Here is a 17,668-nt window from a genome sequence, read left to right on the forward strand (position 1 = left end):
TGTGCCCCCTCATACCGTGAAACCGTCCCGGAGGTGGGTCTTTCCCTCCTAATCAGACGCAGCACAGCCGTCACTCCGGACCTGTGCACGCCGGGCGCCGCCGCCTCTTGCTGCATTATCGTTCCCAACGCCTGCGCTGTAAGTGCGAAGGGCAGCGCCACTACGCACACCCGGAAAAAAAAAAATTAATGCGCAGGCACCAGGGACGATAAGCAAGAGGAGGCGGCGCAGAGGTCCGGAGTAACGGCTGTGCTGCGTCTGATTAGGAGGGAAAGACCCGCCTCCGGGAACATTTCAGGGTATGAGGGGGCACATTTTATAAATGTTTATTTCAGCGTGTGCAGGCATCATAACTAAAAGAGCCACTATGTCAGAATGCAGCATTTGTGCTGCACAAGGTGGCTCTTTTAGTTACAAACGCCTGAGGGGGGTGATGGGTTCCCTTTAATGACTTTCAATTTTTCATTTTTTGTGATTTTAATTTTTTTCCACTCCTTTTTAGGCCTCCTTCACATGTACTGGTGATTCCTGTACAGGAAAAACCTGTACTGGTGAGATCAGTGTCAGTGTGCCATCCGTATACAGTAAGGTTTGCGCTGATCCCGGCTGTTGAAGGCAGCTCTCACCATTGCCGCTTAGTCTTCCTGAGATCAGCGTGACCAAGCAACTATGATGGGAGTTGTACCGTATTTTCCGGCGTATAAGACAACTTTTTAACCCCTGAAATCATCTCAACAGTCGGGGGTCGTCTTATATGCCGGGTACGGCGTATGCATGGAGCGGTCATGTGTGGTTCCCAGGATGTGGAGGAGAGGAGACTCTCCTTCAGGCCCTGGGATCCCTATTCATGTAAAAAAAAAAGTCAGTCACGCGACCAGTTACGCCACCGCGACATCATCGAAGGTCCTTCGCTCAATGCATCCTTAGGAACGGAGGCCGCCGCTTTCACCGCTGAGAGCCGCGGGCTGTCGGAGGGTAAGGATATCCCATATTTTTTTTTTTTTTTTTTTTTTTTTTTTTTTTACATGAATATGGATCCCAGGGCCTGAAGGAGAGTCTCCTTTACTCCAGACCCTGGGAACCATCCGCACCGCACACGCCGTATAAGATGACCCCCGTCTTCTACGGTGAGTATATCCCAAACTCCATATTTTATATGGAATGTTGGGGGTCGTCTTATATGCCCAGTCGTCTTATACACCAGAAAATACGGTAATCTGCACCCGCTGTCTCCAACCTGTGTAAAATAAAGAACTTAATTTTTTTTTAAAAAAATGACGTGGGCTCCCATGTAATTTTCATAACCAGCAGAGGGAAAGCCCACTACTGGGGGTTGATGTTAATAATAATCTGGGAAAAGAGACAATACCCCATAAGGTTCCCAGGATATTAATAACGGCTCACAGCTGTTTGCTTAGCCTTTTACTGGTGAATTTCCAGGGAACACCAGAAGAAAAGGAAATGACGTTACGAGGCTTAGTGACAAGTTGCTGATGTACCGTAATCACAAATGCACGTCATTGTGATCCAGTGATTTGACAGTGTGTTGTTTATATTCCCGAATTCTTTTGCAGAAAATGATGAAAGACAATAACTTGGTTAGGCATCTGGATGCCTGTGAAACCATGGGAAACGCTACTGCGATCTGCTCGGATAAAACTGGAACGTTAACAATGAACAGAATGACTGTTGTCCAGGCTTACATGAATGAGAAACATTACCGAAAGATTCCGGACGCCGAGTCCATCGTCGACAATGTGCTGCACCTCCTTATAACTGGGATTTCTGTCAACTGTGCTTACACATCAAAAATCCTGGTAACTATACCTGCTGTACTTTCTTTCTCTACTTTACACGCTTCTAAGCTGTAGTCACCCAAGGACAATAGCATTGTTACTTTTAACATTAGCATTATCATTCCAGGAGCATGTATCTCTACACATCGAAATGGCCTCTTCACACTTTCTCATTACTGGGGTCATGATAGTGCACGTGTAATGAGTCCACTGTAACCGAATGTGTCATACTGCATGTATTGGAGCCCTTTCAGTCACTATATTGGATAGTTAAAGGGACTCTACCCCAGGTTTTTTTCTATGTAATCTGAGAGCAGTATGATTATTAGGACAGAGACCCCGATTCCAGCAATGTATCATTTGCTGGTCTGCATGTTGTCATTTTATAAAATCTGGGATTTAGCTTCTGCAGATCTTGCAGTTCTCTGAATGCTGAGCCCGGTATAACCTCACCCACACCACTGATTGGTTGCTTTCTCTATAGTGTACACAGACGGTAGTGAAGGGGCTATGGTTATACAGCAGGAGTACCACATGACACAAGACATTTAGTCCTCTAGTGATCGCTAGTTAAGTTAGTGATTTTATTGAAACAAAGCATAGCCCAGTAAGTGACATATTGCAGGAATCCGGGTCTTTTTTCCCCTACATCATGGTGCTCTCAAATTAAATGGCAAAAACCTGCTGACAGATTGCCTTTTAATATGATGGTGAAATCTTAAATGCAATAACCTTATTTCCCTGTCTTCAATGTATGATACTAAAATCCTTTCCCTAGCCTCCAGAAAGAGAAGGTGGCCTGCCACGCCATGTCGGGAACAAAACTGAATGTGCCTTGCTGGGATTTCTTTTGGATCTGAAACGGGATTACCAAGACGTCAGAAATGAGATTCCTGAGGAAACCTTATTTAAAGTGTACACTTTTAATTCTGTGAGAAAATCTATGAGCACAGTACTAAAAAATAATGATGGCAGTTACCGAATGTTCAGTAAGGGTGCCTCGGAGATTGTCCTCAAAAAGTAAGTGCTCAGGAATGACAGATTGCATTTAGTTTGAATAAATGTTTTATTTGCGGAATTTTGATCTCTATCTTTATCAATGAAATCTTAAAGGACATGTCACCAGGTGAAATGAGGTCAGTTTTTTTTTTTTTTTAAACCCCTGCTCCCCTGATTATCTGTTTTTCTGATTTGTTTTATTTTTATTCCGCCATATGGTTTAGAAAATATATGCCTTTTCTACTGCTACTGTTCATAGTCTTTAAGAGGTGACATTACTTCCTGAGCAGTAACGCAGAGCAGCCTAAATATCCACCCCAGAGTGCCAGCTGTGTGTAAAAAGACTATGAATAAAAAGCTAACCTCTCTTGAAGTGTACGGCAGATCTAAAAATGCTTAAAAAATGAAGTGATGCATGCAGGTGTTTGGGGTGAGGGAGCAATGTTGTATTTCGGCCTGTTGGGGGAGATGTGAAGATCTGTTCCTTAAGGTACCTTCACACATAACGATATCGTTGCTTTTTGTGACGTAGCAACGATATCGTTAAGGAAATCGTTATGTGTGACAGCGACCAACGATCAGGCCCCTGCTGGGAGATCGTTGGTCGCTGAACAAAGTCCAGAACTTTATTTCGTCGCTGGATCTCCCGTGGACATCGCTGGATCGGCGTGTGTGACACCGATCCAGCGATGTCTTCACTGATAACCAGGGTAAACATCGGGTAACTAAGTGCAGGGCCGCGCTTAGTAACCCGATGTTTACCCTGGTTACCAGCGTAAAAGTAAAAAAAAAACAAACACTACATACTTACCTACCGCTGTCTGTCCCCGGCGCTCTGCTCTGCACTCCTCCTGTACTGGCTGTGAGCGTCGGTTCAGCCGGAAAGCAGAGCGGTGACGTCACCGCTCTGCTTTCCGGCCGCTGTGCTCACAGCCAGTACAGGAGGAGTGCAGAGAAGCAGAGCGCCGGGGACAGACAGCGGTAGGTAAGTATGTAGCGTTTTTTTTTTTTTTTTTTACTTTTACGCTGGTAACCAGGGTAAACATCGGGTTACTAAGCGCAGCCCTGCGCTTAGTAACCCGATGTTTACCCTGGTTACCTGGGGACTTCGGCATCGTTGGTCGCTGGAGAGCTGTCTGTGTGACAGCTCTCCAGCGACCAAACAGCGACGCTGCAGCGATCCGGATCGTTGTCTGTATCGCTGCAGCGTCGCTTAATGTGAAGGGGCCTTTAGTTTTAGCTGGCCCGGGGGTTAAGTCTGTAATCTTGTGTATTGGCTCATGGATTGAGCCAGTAATATCTGTTGGCTCATGGGTTACATACGTTGAAAAACGACACCAGTGCATCAAGTTCACCTTTTCTTTACCAATTCTGCAGCCTCTATCTCCTAAATGACTTCTAACATGCAATGTCATTTGTTTAACTCATTGGTTGAAGCAGTAATGTCTGTGGCCCCTGGGTTTAGGCTGTAACATTGCATATTGACTCATGAGTTGAGCCAGTAATGTCTGTCTGATTACTGAATTCGGTGGTGACAACAAGGTTATACCGGATTGTTAATCTGTGCTGTGAAATATTCCATGAAGCCAAGTTTCTAACTTGTTTGGTCAGTATTGGCCTGCCCCAGAGGAGATTTTGGACCATTTGAGCAGCTGCTTTCTCATCCAGGGGGAGCTTTTGCCACAATGTCCAATGTTTAGCTGTGATGACAAACTAGTGGGTGGTTGCCGCAGAAATGCTGACCAAGAATACCAGTGACATGACCCTGTTTCTCAGCACTAAATAATTAGAAAGGTTTGTCATAGTCTGTTCTGTTTAGCAAAGCTTCTGTGATGGTATAAACGGCATGTATCATTTCAGGTGTAACTCGCTGCACACATTGGGTGACTTATATCCCTGTAATTTCTGTAGAGAAAAGACAAGAGAATGGTAATCTGGAAACCACTGTCCACCATAGCTGTTATTGCCCCCAAAAGGCTGCTTTCAGCTTCAGTAAAAGTTTGTGCCTATATAGCATCTAAATATTTTGACATTTACATGCATGGACAGACAATGGCCTAAGTTTTTCCATTTGGCTGAATCCATTTTTTTTTTAAATTTATTTATTTAACGTTTAGGCCAATTTTTGCTAGAAAATACATTGAGAGAATGAATAACTCCCGTTCATCTGAATCAGAACAACTGATTGTTCACAACCATTTTTTCGTGTAAGGGCCACATTGTCATGCTGTAACAATCCAGCGAGGGCTGCACTACAAATGAAAGGGACATTTGGGGCATATCAAAAGTATATGCCATAAATGTCTGATAGGTACAAAATCTACTTCTAGGACTCTTACCTCCAAAAATCAGCACTCTAATGGTATGTTCAGAGTTTTTTTTTTTTTTTAAACAAGGATTTAGAAAATAGATTCTGCTCCTAAATACACATCAAAAACCACATCACATACTCTTTGAATTTGTTTTTGACAGGTTTTAATGGGCAAAGCTCTATTAGTACTTGCCAGTCCCTGCTCCTCAGCTGCTTGCCGCTACTTTTCTGTGTGTGGCTGCCAATGTATAGTTAACCTGTCAGGCACCGTGAGCCGCACGTGTCCCCCGCCTGCAGGTGATGCACCCCTGGTCTACTTACTGTATGACGGATGATCCTCAAGATGGCATTGATCCAGTGTATACTTTATCGCCTAAGGAATATACTGGGGAGCCTGTGAGTCCCGTCCAGTCCATGTTGGTTATTCTCCTTCAATGGTAAAAGCACATGGCCACCACTCCGCCAGGATGAATGGGAATAGAAAAGTAAGCTGGTGCCAGTCTATCACTTAAAAGTATTGGACTGCTTTGGGGACTGCAAACAATATTGTAGACGGGTTTGGTACTACCGGGGCCATGCGAATATTAACTTATTAATGGCCCTTTTATAGATCACTGAAGATCCTATTTTTTCTATATTTTCTGAAAGGATTTCACATAATTGGAGCATATTAATTTTGGCATGAACTGTAATTTCTAGTGTTACCTAGTGATGAGCGACCGTGATTGGATAAGAGGTGCTAACCGAGTGACTTCGGCGTGCTTGAATAATATGTTAGAGTCCCTGCCGGCTGTTGGGACAGCCATGACACATGCAGGGATTGCCTGTTTGTTACTTGTTGTTCGCTCATCACTAGTGTTAACCCTCCAGGGAGCAACGCTAAATTGGCTCTGATGTTTGTAAGCAGGTCATATCTGAGCGGACTACATTGGGAGTGGGACGAAAATACAAAATAAGTTTAGAAGCATTTTAGTATCTCCTGTGTCTGTAAGACTGAGAACTGATGCTGACATATCCTTCTCAATAATGTGACGAAAAGGTTCAGTATCGGAGTAAGCTGTAATTTCGATTACTATTTAAGCTAATGAGAGAAAGTTGTTCTCTGCAGTGTCGCCACTCTCAACCTTACCCGAGCAAACCCCTAGCCAGCTGGCCCTTGTTACCGCAATTGTACTGCGCCATTATTCTCGATTGGCTAAATCCCAGGATTCCTAAAAATTATCAGCTGGCATTATTATCTGACATTGCAGCCTAATCTTTAGTTTTCCTCCCCCAGCCCTGCTGAGGCCACTGCCCCTTCCCCGCCTTGTTGGGTCCCATCAGAAGATACCTGTATGGTGAATGGGAAAACAGCAGGAGTGTAAACTGCAGACAAGAGTAGTTGGGGTACTAGAGGATGCCTTACCCCCCTCTGTCTATTTAGGTGCCAAATGCTCAATTTGTACTTTTGTTGTTCTTTTTATTGCTCGTTCATAAAAACACATTTCAGAAGATCTCTGAGGAATGTCTGTAAGATTAGGAGGAGGCCTATGTTCTAGTCAGAAGTATGGAAAGATCCTCCAAGAAGTAGTTAGTACCTCTAGACGATTAATATTATTCCCATCCTCCGAAATCCAATCTGTGTATGTTTGAGCGCATAACTTAACCCTGTTGAAGTAGTAAAATGGTGGAGGTTTTAGACTGTTTTGTGTGCGCTGGCTGACCGTCTTTGATCTTGACACCTCTAACTGGAGATCTAATAAAATCAGTAATGCCATTTGACTGCACCCATATTCATCCATTATATCCCTCCCCATCCACTTTTGTTCTTCCTGACGGTCTATTTTTTAGTTGGCTGCCACAAATGCATGGCTTCTATACACGTGATTTCTGCCATCAATCGGTGGCCTCTGCAGTGTATGCATGGAACTGCTAAGGCCACTGATAGGTGGCACAGCACATTACTGCCGCCAAGTAAAGGACCGCAAGGAGCAGCAGGGTGGCTAGAAGTTCTTTAGTAGATTATTGCATTGCCTGTACGTATTTGGACAAATTTTTTCAAGATCTTTGAAAACCCTTTTAAGTATAAATATTGATGTTTTAAAGCCCCATTCTTGCAGGATGTTTTAGGGTATGTGCACATGATCTGGAGTTGCTGTGGGTTGAACGCTGAGTACTTATGCAACATCAAACTCGCAGCGGACAGATGTTACAGCATAGTGGATGAGATTTCAAGAAATCCCATCTCCACTAGGCGTCCAGACACGCCTGCGTATCACCCGTGTAGACAAACATGCAGTACATCTCTCCAGATGGCAGCATGTACATGTCCTAACCCTAATTTCACCCATACAATGTATTGGACGCGGTGAAGCTGCACAGTTCAGTGAACACATGCAAATTCACCTGCGTTCAATAGCCGGCAGCGCTTTGGATGCCACGGACATGTGCTGCCTCCACATCGCTGCTACTTCCAGATCGTGTGCACCCGGTCTTACATGTGAAGAGGACGTTACATATGATGTAACATATATAGAATACAAGTACAATAAATGGTGACCGACTGGTACAGAGGGGGAGAGGACCTGCCCTCTCGCACTTTCAGTCCGCAAGGTATTGGTGAAGGACAGTAGGATAACTAGTTGGTACAGATCAGGTGGTATTTGGATAGCAGCATGGTTATTGCAGGTTGTAAGCTTTCATGAAGAGATGGTTTTCAGGTTGCATCTGAATGTTTCAATCGTGGAAGACAAACTGGTGTGCTGAGGTAGTGCGTTCAGGAATATGAGATACTCTGGAGAAACCTTAGACGGTTGTGTGAGGAACGTACAGAGTTGTAGGGAAGAAAGAGGCCTTGTGAAGTCCAGGAATTACATGCCAAGGATACTAGAGATTAGTTCGGAAATGGGACAGATTATGGACAATGTTGTAAATCATTAATATTTTTTAAACTGAATTTAGTGGATAATTTGGATGTTTTGGGTTGTCATTATGATTTAAAAAGAGAGAACACAGTAGTTTGGCAATAAATAGCTTCACCCAACCACTAACCATGAGTGGTGAAAAAGCTTTGGTGTTATCATTCATATTCTCTGAAAAAAGGCCAAGAAAGCAAAAATTCTGTCGGGGTATGTAAACTTTTGAGCACAACTGTAAGTGTGCAGGTAAATGTATAAGATTATAAATTTGAAAAAAAGGCAGGTGACGATAAGACCTAGTGCATTTCCATCTCTAGAAGTTACTTGGGAGGACAATTGTGTGCGACTAAAAAAATGAAGCTAGTGATGAGTTTGGAGGCAACTGACTGGTGGACAACAATGGGCATGTTTAGAATCGCTCATCATGACAGTGGGAATGTCATCGGAGAGAAATTGTAGGCTCCATGTGGTGAAGTGGTCGATAAATGTGATGACAGGGCCCCGAGGATAGATATTCACCTGGCGGTTGGAGGGGAGAGTAGATGCGTGCAGACAGAGCATGCATTACCTAATGCTCCAGAAAGGAGTTGGCTTTCTAATTAGAGAGGCGCAGCTATTAAGTCTGCTCCTGACTATGTGAGAGCAGGTGTTCACATGCCTTTTATCCTTCACTTTATGCTAGGAGATGCATTATCCTCTAGAATAGACGCGTCTGCTGCTGAAGAACGTTTTCTTGAGTAAATGCCTATTTGATTATCAATTGCTCTGTTCTAAACAAGGTTCTGTAGCAGCTGAGGTGCTGCTGTCACATCTACAATGCCTTCTTCAACCATGGCCTCAATATAGTAGCCACTTTATACGGACAGCCTCTGTACAGTAAATCGTCTTCAGACCTAATAAAAAGAAATAGATTTATGACCTACGGCTGACTTACAACCACTTTACATTTTAGCTTGTGAGCTGATGAGTAATGAGTCTCTGTATATATAAATATATTTTAAATAGTAAAGAATAGTTATGTACATTCGCTAATAAATGCCCAAATTGCAGTATGGTTTATTTTTTTGTACCTTTTCAGAGTAAAAAAAAAAAACCTACAATTTTTGAAAATATCGCACGTTAGTCTGTGCGCAACCCCCCCAAATAAGACAGACTTTGTACGCCATCACAAATGATTAATTGGGCTAACTTAACCCCTATTGACCATGCCCAATTTTTCAAATCTGACGCGTCATCGGACAAGGTATTTTGTGGCATTTTATTTTGGCGCATCCCACTCTAGAGGGACTAAGGTTTCTGGGGGACTTTTCAATTTGGTGCATTTTTGTGACTTTAAAAAAAAAAATCAGTGAACACCGAAAGACAAAAAAAAGAAAGATAAATGGTAAATGATGAATTTAAACACGCCTGTTCCAGTCTGCAATGGCTGCAGTCACAGGTCTGTGATAGGCGCTTGTGAGTAACGCACGGTGTGGGTGACTACCCATGAATGGACCTGGCTGACACCCATGGGCTTGACAAGTGTGTTGTGGAAACTGAGTCACTGGATCTTGCAGTGAACATGTATTTCTCTAGCACAAAGCAGTTTCTTGCCAGTAATTAATAGTGATGTTTCCACCTTATTGTTACCTATGTCCTGCCTTGTCTGACACGTGTGTGTGTGTGTGTGTGTGTGTGTGTGTGTGTGTGTGTGTATATATATATATATATATATATATATATATATATATATATATATATATATATATATATATATATATATATTGTGCTGAGTGTACAATAAAGCTATCTTTTCATTTTTCCTTTCTAGGTGCTTCAAAATTCTCAGTGCAAATGGTGAAGCCAAAGTCTTCAGACCAAGAGATAGAGATGATATGGTTAAACAAGTGATTGAGCCCATGGCATCTGAGGGCCTGAGAACCATTTGTTTGGCGTATAGAGATTTTCCTGCAGGAGAGCCGGAGCCTGAATGGGAAAATGAAAATGAAATTTTGAGTGGACTCACCTGTCTCGCCGTGGTAGGGATCGAAGACCCCGTCAGGCCAGAGGTACTGGAGTCTAATATCGAATTGATGGCCATAAATATTGTCGTTATCACACTGTATTAACATCACTGGCTGAAGGCTGAGTTGTTTGAGGATGTGAGCGTCCAGTGACTTTTCTCCCACTCTTGCTAGGTACCGGATGCTATAAGAAAATGCCAGCGTGCAGGTATTACAGTACGTATGGTTACAGGGGACAACATTAACACAGCCCGAGCTATTGCCACAAAATGTGGGATTCTTCACCCCGGAGAGGATTTTCTGTGTGTAGAAGGAAAAGAATTCAACCGGCGAATACGGAATGAAAAAGGAGAAGTGAGTGTTCTGATTTTTTTTTTTTTCTCCCTGTTTTTGACCATTTCTATTTAATTTTATTGGCAAATACTTTTTCATGTAACAGATTGAGCAAGAGCGAATAGACAAAATTTGGCCTAAGCTTCGTGTACTTGCTAGATCGTCTCCAACTGATAAGCACACATTAGTGAAAGGTAAGACATAATGTTCTGACTATCCCAGTGTTCGCTTGCTTAGTTCCTGTGTTTTATTCCTAGGAATCATGATTGCAACCCGCAGAGAACTCCAATATCTTCTTTAAGTGATATATAATTTTTTAGCATGTACATGCAGTTACCCCAAGTCTGTCGACGTTCATGCTCTGATGACATGTATCCTTAACTCCAGGTATAATTGACAGCACTGTCTGTGAGCAAAGGCAAGTGGTAGCCGTAACTGGTGATGGGACCAATGATGGGCCAGCATTAAAGAAAGCAGATGTTGGCTTCGCTATGGTAAGATTGGCATCATGACATAAACTACTTCTGATGCTCCATTTCTTTTTTTTTCTGTTTCAATTCTTTAAATTGAACATTTGAAGATATTTGCAGCTTGCTTCAGTGCAGATGACAAATGCTCCTTTTATATCAAATCACATTAAAGTCTTATCCTGTTGGGATCTTCGGAAGATAAGAGAATCCCTTCTGACTTAATAAGATGGCACAAGCTAATAAAGCCATGCTTTTTACACAGAGGGGCTATAAAGCGCTGCCTATTATAGCAAAGAACGTCAATTTAGACAAGTAAAGGAAATACGTTTCATATGTAATATTCATACATATTATTGTGCGGTAAAAATGTGTTGTAAAGAGTGTTAGCAATACAGCCGGTTACTGCCAACATTATTTGTATGATACATGGAATAAATGGCGCTATAAAAATGTATAATAATAATAATACAGCAAAGCTTTCAGGGGGTATTCTGGTTTTATAATTAAAGCTATAATGAAAACTATTGGGTCAGTAAGGAAGCCCGCACCAGTACTCCGCTATCTTTGACAGTGCCATAACCTTTTATTGGCGTAACGGTGTAGTTGCACAACCAGCGTATTAGACTGCCCCTGGCTTTGAACACTGAACTAAAGGGAAGGGACAAATAAAACACCTAGTCTAGTGATTGTGGGAGACCAGTGGAAAATCCTTTTTAACCGGAATTACCACTATCAACAAATTATCCATAGAGCACTTGTCTCCTGCCCTTGGCTTTAAGCGTCTGCATGACTGACAATTCCGATTGCCCCGCTGGCCTAAACGGTACTTAGATGTTAGGCAAGGGCAGCTTTGGCGCCACAGTATTGGAGAAGCAGTACTATTCAAGCCCTGTTGAAAAGCGCTTGTACAGTGCCTACAAGTAGTATTCAACCCCCTGCAGATTTAGCAGGTTTACACATTTGGAATTTACTTGGCATTGTGACATTTGGACTGTAGATCAGCCTGGAAGTGTGAAATGCACTGCAGCAAAAAAGAATGTTATTTGTTTTTGTTTTTTTAAATTGTGAAAAGTTTTTTCAGAGGGTCATTTATTATTCAACCCCTCAACCCACCAGAATTCTGTTTGGTTCCCCTAAAGTATTAAGAAGTAGTTCAGGCACAAAGAACAATGAGCTTCACATGTTTGGATTAATTATCTTGTTTTCCAGCCTTTTCTGACTATTTAAGACCCTCCCCAAACTTGTGAACAGCACTCATACATGGTCAACATGGGAAAGACAAAGGAGCATTCCAAGGCCATCAGAGACAAGATCGTGGAGGGTCACAAGGCTGGCAAGGGGTACAAAACCCTTTCCAAGGAGTTGGGCCTACCTGTCTCCATTGTTGGGAGCATCATCCGGAAGTGGAAGGCTTATGGAACTACTGTTAACCTTCCACGGCCTGGACAGCCTTTGAAAGTTTCCTCCCGTGCCGAGGCCAGGCTTGTCCGAAGAGTCAAGGCTAACCCAAGGACAACAAGGAAGGAGCTCCGGGAAGGAAGATCTCATGGCAGTGGGGACATTGGTTTCAGTCAATACCATAAGTAACGTACTCCACCGCAATGGTCTCCGTTCCAGACGAGCCCGTAAGGTACCTTTACTTTCAAAGCGTCATGTCAAGGCTCGTCTACAGTTTGCTCATGATCACTTGGAGGACTCTGAGACTGACTGGTTCCAGGTTCTCTGGTCTGATGAGACCAAGATCGAGATCTTTGGTGCCAACCACAGACGTGACGTTTGGAGACTGGATGGCACTGCATACGACCCCAAGAATACCATCCCTACAGTCAAGCATGGTGGTGGCAGCATCATGCTGTGGGGCTGTTTCTCAGCCAAGGGGCCTGGCCATCTGGTCCGCATCCATGGGAAGATGGATAGCACGGCCTACCTGGAGATTTTGGCCAAGAACCTCCGCTCCTCCATCAAGGATCTTAAGATGGGTCGTCATTTCATCTTCCAACAAGACAACGACCCAAAGCACACAGCCAAGAAAGCCAAGGCCTGGTTCAAGAGGCAAAAAATCAAGGTGTTGCAGTGGCCTAGTCAGTCTCCTGACCTTAACCCAATTGAAAACTTGTGGAAGGAGCTCAAGATTAAAGTCCACATGAGACACCCAAAGAACCTAGCTAACTTGGAGAAGATCTGCATGGAGGAGTGGGCCAAGATAATTCCAGAGACCTGTGCCGGCCTGATCAGGTCTTATAAAAGACGATTATTAGCTGTAATTGCAAACAAAGGTTATTCCACAAAATATTAAACCTAGGGGTTGAATAATAATTGAGCCACACTTTTATGTTTAAAACTAGCTGAAGAGCCCGGCGTTGCCTGGGCATAGTAAATATCTGTGGTTAGGTATAGCACCTCACTTCTCTTATTTTCCCATCACGCCTCTCATTTTCCCCCTCACATCTCTCATTTTCTCCCTCACACCTCTCATTTTCTCCCTCGCTCCTCTCATTCCCCCCTAACACTTGTCATTTCAACCTCACATCTGTCATTTTCTGATCACTCCACTATTTTTCCTCACTCCTCTCATTTTGCACTCACACCTTTTCATTTTCACCTCACACCTCTCATTTTCACCTCATCACCTCAGTATATACATGTTTGTCATCTCCCTTATATATAGTATACATCTGTATGTCATCTCCTGTATATAGTATATACCTGTATGTCATCTCCCCTGTATATAGTATATACCTGTATGTCATCTCCTCCTGTATATATATGTACGTATATGTCATCTCCTCCTCTATATAGTATATACCTGTGTCATCTCTCCTGTATATAGTATATATCTGTGTCATCTCCCCTGTATATAGTATATACCTGTGTGTCATCTCCTCCTGTATTAGACCTCGTTCACACGTTATTTGCTCAGTATTTTTACCTCAGTATTTGTAAGCTAAATTGGCAGCCTGATAAATCCCCAGCCAACAGGAAGCCCTCCCCCTGGCAGTATATATTAGCTCACACATACACATAATAGACAGGTCATGTGACTGACAGCTGCCGTATTTCCTATATGGTGCAATTGTTGTAGTTTGTCTGCTTAATAATCAGATTTTTATTTTTGAAGGCTAATACCAGACTTGTGTGTGTTTTAGGGCGAGTTTCGTTTGTCAAGTTGTGTGTGTTGAGTTGTGTGTGGCGACATGCATGTATTGACTTTTGTGAGATGAGTTTTGTGTAGCAACATGCGTGTAGCAACTTTTTGTGTGTCGAGTTGCATGTGACAGGTTAGTGTAGCAAGTTGTGTGCAGCAAGTTTTGCGCATGGCGAGTTTTGCGCGTTGCGAGTATTATGTGTGGTGCCTTTTGAGTATGTGCAAGTTTTGTGTGAGGCAACTTTTGCATGTGTTGCAACTTTTGTGCATGTGGCAATTTTTCCACGTGTGCAAGTTTTGCGTGTGGCGAGTTTTTCATGAGGAGAATTTTGCACTTGTGGCGAGTTTTGCAAGAGCCTAGTTTTTGCATGTGGCGAGTTCTGCGCGTGGCGAGTTTTGAGTGGCGACTTTTGTGTTTTGACTTTTATGTGGCGAGGTTGGTGTATTTGTGGTGAAATGTGTGCTGAGGGTAATATGTGTTCAAGCACGTGGTAGTGTGTGGCGCATTTTGTGTGTGTTCATATCCCCGTGTGTGGTGAGTATCCCATGTCGAGGCCCCACCTTAGCAACTGTACGGTATATACTTTTTGGCGCCATCGCTCTCATTCTTTAAGTCCCCCTTGTTCACATCTGGCAGCTGTCAATTTGCCTCCTACACTTTTCCTTTCATTTTTTCCCATTATGTAGATAGGGGCAAAATTGGTGAATTGGAACGCGCGGGGTTAAAATTTCACCTCACAACGTAGCCTATGACGCTCTCGGGGTCCAGACGTGTGACTGTGCAAAATTTTGTGGCTGTAGCTGCGACGGTGCAGATGCCAATCCCGGACATACACACACACACACACACACACACACACACACACACACACACATTCAGCTTTATATAGTAGATGACACTCTCGGGGTCCAGACGTGTGACTGTGCAAAATTTTGTGGCTGTAGCTGCGACGGTGCAGATGCCAATCCCGGACACACACACACACACACACACACACACACACACACACACACACACACACACACACACACACACACACACACACACACACACACACACACACATTCAGCTTTATATAGTAGATTTATAAAAATTTAACTGAGCAACAAAACTTTTTGGTTTGTAAGATTTATGCATCTGTTAATAAATCCTGCTCTTGTTTGAAGTTTGAAGGCTCTAACTTATTTGCATCTTATTAAACCTGCTAAATCTGCAGCATTTCTGATGGCCGGCGAGATTTTTAATAACTAATAAGTTGCATAGTGGCTTGTTTTTATAAGCACTTTGCAGTTTCAGCCATTTATGATGGTGCGAATAACCCTTTAATGTAAAATCACAATGCAGTAGAAGGCAATGAGTTTCACATGAACCATTTCTTTTGCGCGTCTCTCTACCTCAGCCTGTACAGGTATAAAACGAATTTTGACATGGCCAATCCGTTCCTCTGGTACTGAGAAATCAGCGTTTGGTATGCAAAAAAGGCTGTAGATCTGAAGCCTCGATCACGCCAGCTCTATTACTTGCACCACCACCTACTGCTTGACTGAATATTCCTTTGCTTGAAGTCGCACAGCATACAGACTGTCAGTCAAGCAGGAGTGCTGGGCGGGGAATAGAGCTGGAGTGACAGAGGCTTCAGATCTATAATTTCATTTGCTTTTCAATTCACGTGCTAGTGTCTCCATAATGGAGGATCGGACTGGCCATGTAAGGGTATTTCTAGACTATTGCTGTTGCCTTTAATGAACTCTAGGGTAAAGCTGATTCCAGGAGAGTGGCGATGTGCAATCCGATACCTAAGCCACATTTGTATTGTCATTCAGCACCTGCTTTTTCTCTTACTATAAGGCCACATACCTTGGGTGTCATTTAGGACATGTTCTGGTTTCTCAAGCTCCATGCATTTTCTAGTACGCCTCTTATAGTCTTGTTATCACACAAGAGATGTCCTTACAGCTTCAGACTTGTGTTGCACTGTATCTGTTTCAAGGTGATCTTTGTGTTGCGAAGTAACTGTTATGTGGTCATTTGTAACCCGGCTGCATTACATTTCTGAGTCATTGCTCCTTTGCAGGGTGGTTTAGTGACTTAGATTTAGTTTTTATGTTTCTAAATGAAGAAAAGAGTGCCATTGTATGATGTATGCAACGATCATGTGCTTGTAAACATGGCTCTGAAGTCTGACTAATGTGTGCAAGGGGTTTATAACCATAAAGAAAAAAGATCATCTGGAATTTCAATGAAAGTCTTCACTTTTTTTTAGAAGTCCATTTAAACCTCAAATGACAGGACAGCAAAGCATGTCTGATGTGTTTATGACCACTCATTCTCAATTGATTAATGGTTAAAAAATGTTGCATGAAGTGACTTTTTTATTGGCAATGTTGGCTTTTATTTAATTAGGGCTAATGTTTGTATGGATAAGTCCGTGTTCAATCTAGATGTCCTGTGGAATATATGTGGGTGGATAAGTTAAACCAGTGATCTTGCGTTGCCTGCCCACTGCCACGCCACTGCAAACCTTTTTGAAGTCTCCCACATATCCCAGTAAACACTTTTTAATCTAAAAGAACGTCAGAAATAAAAACCTCACTAAGTTACCAACATTAGCCCATAACCCAGCCAAGTGAGGACATCACGGCGAACCTTAGTGGGTCCCAAATCTTAAAGGTAACCACAACCAAAGCTATATCGGAGCAGTAGGGTAGTGGCCCAGATGTGCCACTGCACCCAGGCTGCAGAGCAAAGCCTCCACAGCTCCAGGTCATAGCCCCACAATAGATCATGTAGAAGTCTTGGATGTGCTGCCCAAGTCCTTTTCTACAGCCATTGTATGTACAAGTAAAGATTATGGAGACTGGCTCTGCTTTGCCTCAGATCCGTGTACAATGATGCCTTCCTGGATCATGTCTTGGAGCCGTAAAATAAACCCTAGTGATCTTATTCAAGCTATGCCTATATTGCTCATTAATAATCAGTCTTGTTAGGCTTTGATACATGACTGGATTGATTTAGAGCAGTTTGTGTTACCATTGACAGCAGTGAGTCTGCTTCGGCAGTTTAGTTTTTACCGTCTTCAGAGCGGCAATCTTCCTGGTGTAAAGAATTGTTGGGCAGTGCTATCATAGTGGCATCTTGTCAGATACTGCACATTGCGGTATTGCAATTTCTTTGTTCTCCCCCTTTCCATGCACTTTACTCTTCATAAGTACCGGTAGATAGAACTGACTAAAGACCCCCCACTTTTGTCACGCCTTCATATACTCCGATATTACAGCTTTGTACTGCGTTTTGTACAGCGATGAGACCCTGGCATAGACGATTAGGGGGCTCTGCTGTGATGCCTGTGGTAGCTATAACTGTTAATGATCAAGCATTAAGATTTAGGGATAGGTGCCGCAAAACCTTTAGGCTATGTGCACACGTAGTCTGGGTCCACTGCGGATTTTTCCGCAGTGGATTCCAACAGATTTGATAAATCCGCAGTGGAAAACCGCTGCGGATTTACCGTGATTTTCTTGCGGTTTCAACTGCGGATTTACAACTGCGGTTTTCCGTAAGGGCAGTTGTAAATCCGCACAAAAGAAGTGACATGCTGCGGATTGTAAACCGCTGTGTTTCCGCGCGTTGTTTTTTTTCCGCAGCATGTGCACAGCGTTTCCCCCCCCCCCCCCCATACATTGAACTGTAAACGCAGGGGAAACTGCTGCGGA

The 17,668-nt window shown here is 43.1% G+C and overlaps 1 protein-coding gene across 5 annotated transcripts in view; it reads left to right on the forward strand.

Annotated features, from left to right (window-relative positions):
- Positions 1-17,668, forward strand: part of ATP2B1 (ATPase plasma membrane Ca2+ transporting 1) — a 207,982-nt gene that overhangs the window by 171,530 nt on the left and 18,784 nt on the right. For all 5 annotated transcript variants that reach the window (XM_069764375.1, XM_069764378.1, XM_069764373.1 and 2 more), the window contains exons 10-15: positions 1,575-1,817; positions 2,575-2,816; positions 9,814-10,051; positions 10,181-10,360; positions 10,446-10,533; positions 10,727-10,833. In XM_069764375.1, the coding sequence (XP_069620476.1) occupies positions 1,575-1,817; positions 2,575-2,816; positions 9,814-10,051; positions 10,181-10,360; positions 10,446-10,533; positions 10,727-10,833 (1,098 nt within the window). The remainder of the gene's footprint in view (positions 1-1,574; positions 1,818-2,574; positions 2,817-9,813; positions 10,052-10,180; positions 10,361-10,445; positions 10,534-10,726; positions 10,834-17,668) is intronic.

The sequence above is a fragment of the Ranitomeya imitator genome, chromosome 4, assembly GCF_032444005.1.
Source record: "Ranitomeya imitator isolate aRanImi1 chromosome 4, aRanImi1.pri, whole genome shotgun sequence".
NCBI classification, from domain to species: Eukaryota; Metazoa; Chordata; class Amphibia; order Anura; family Dendrobatidae; genus Ranitomeya; species Ranitomeya imitator.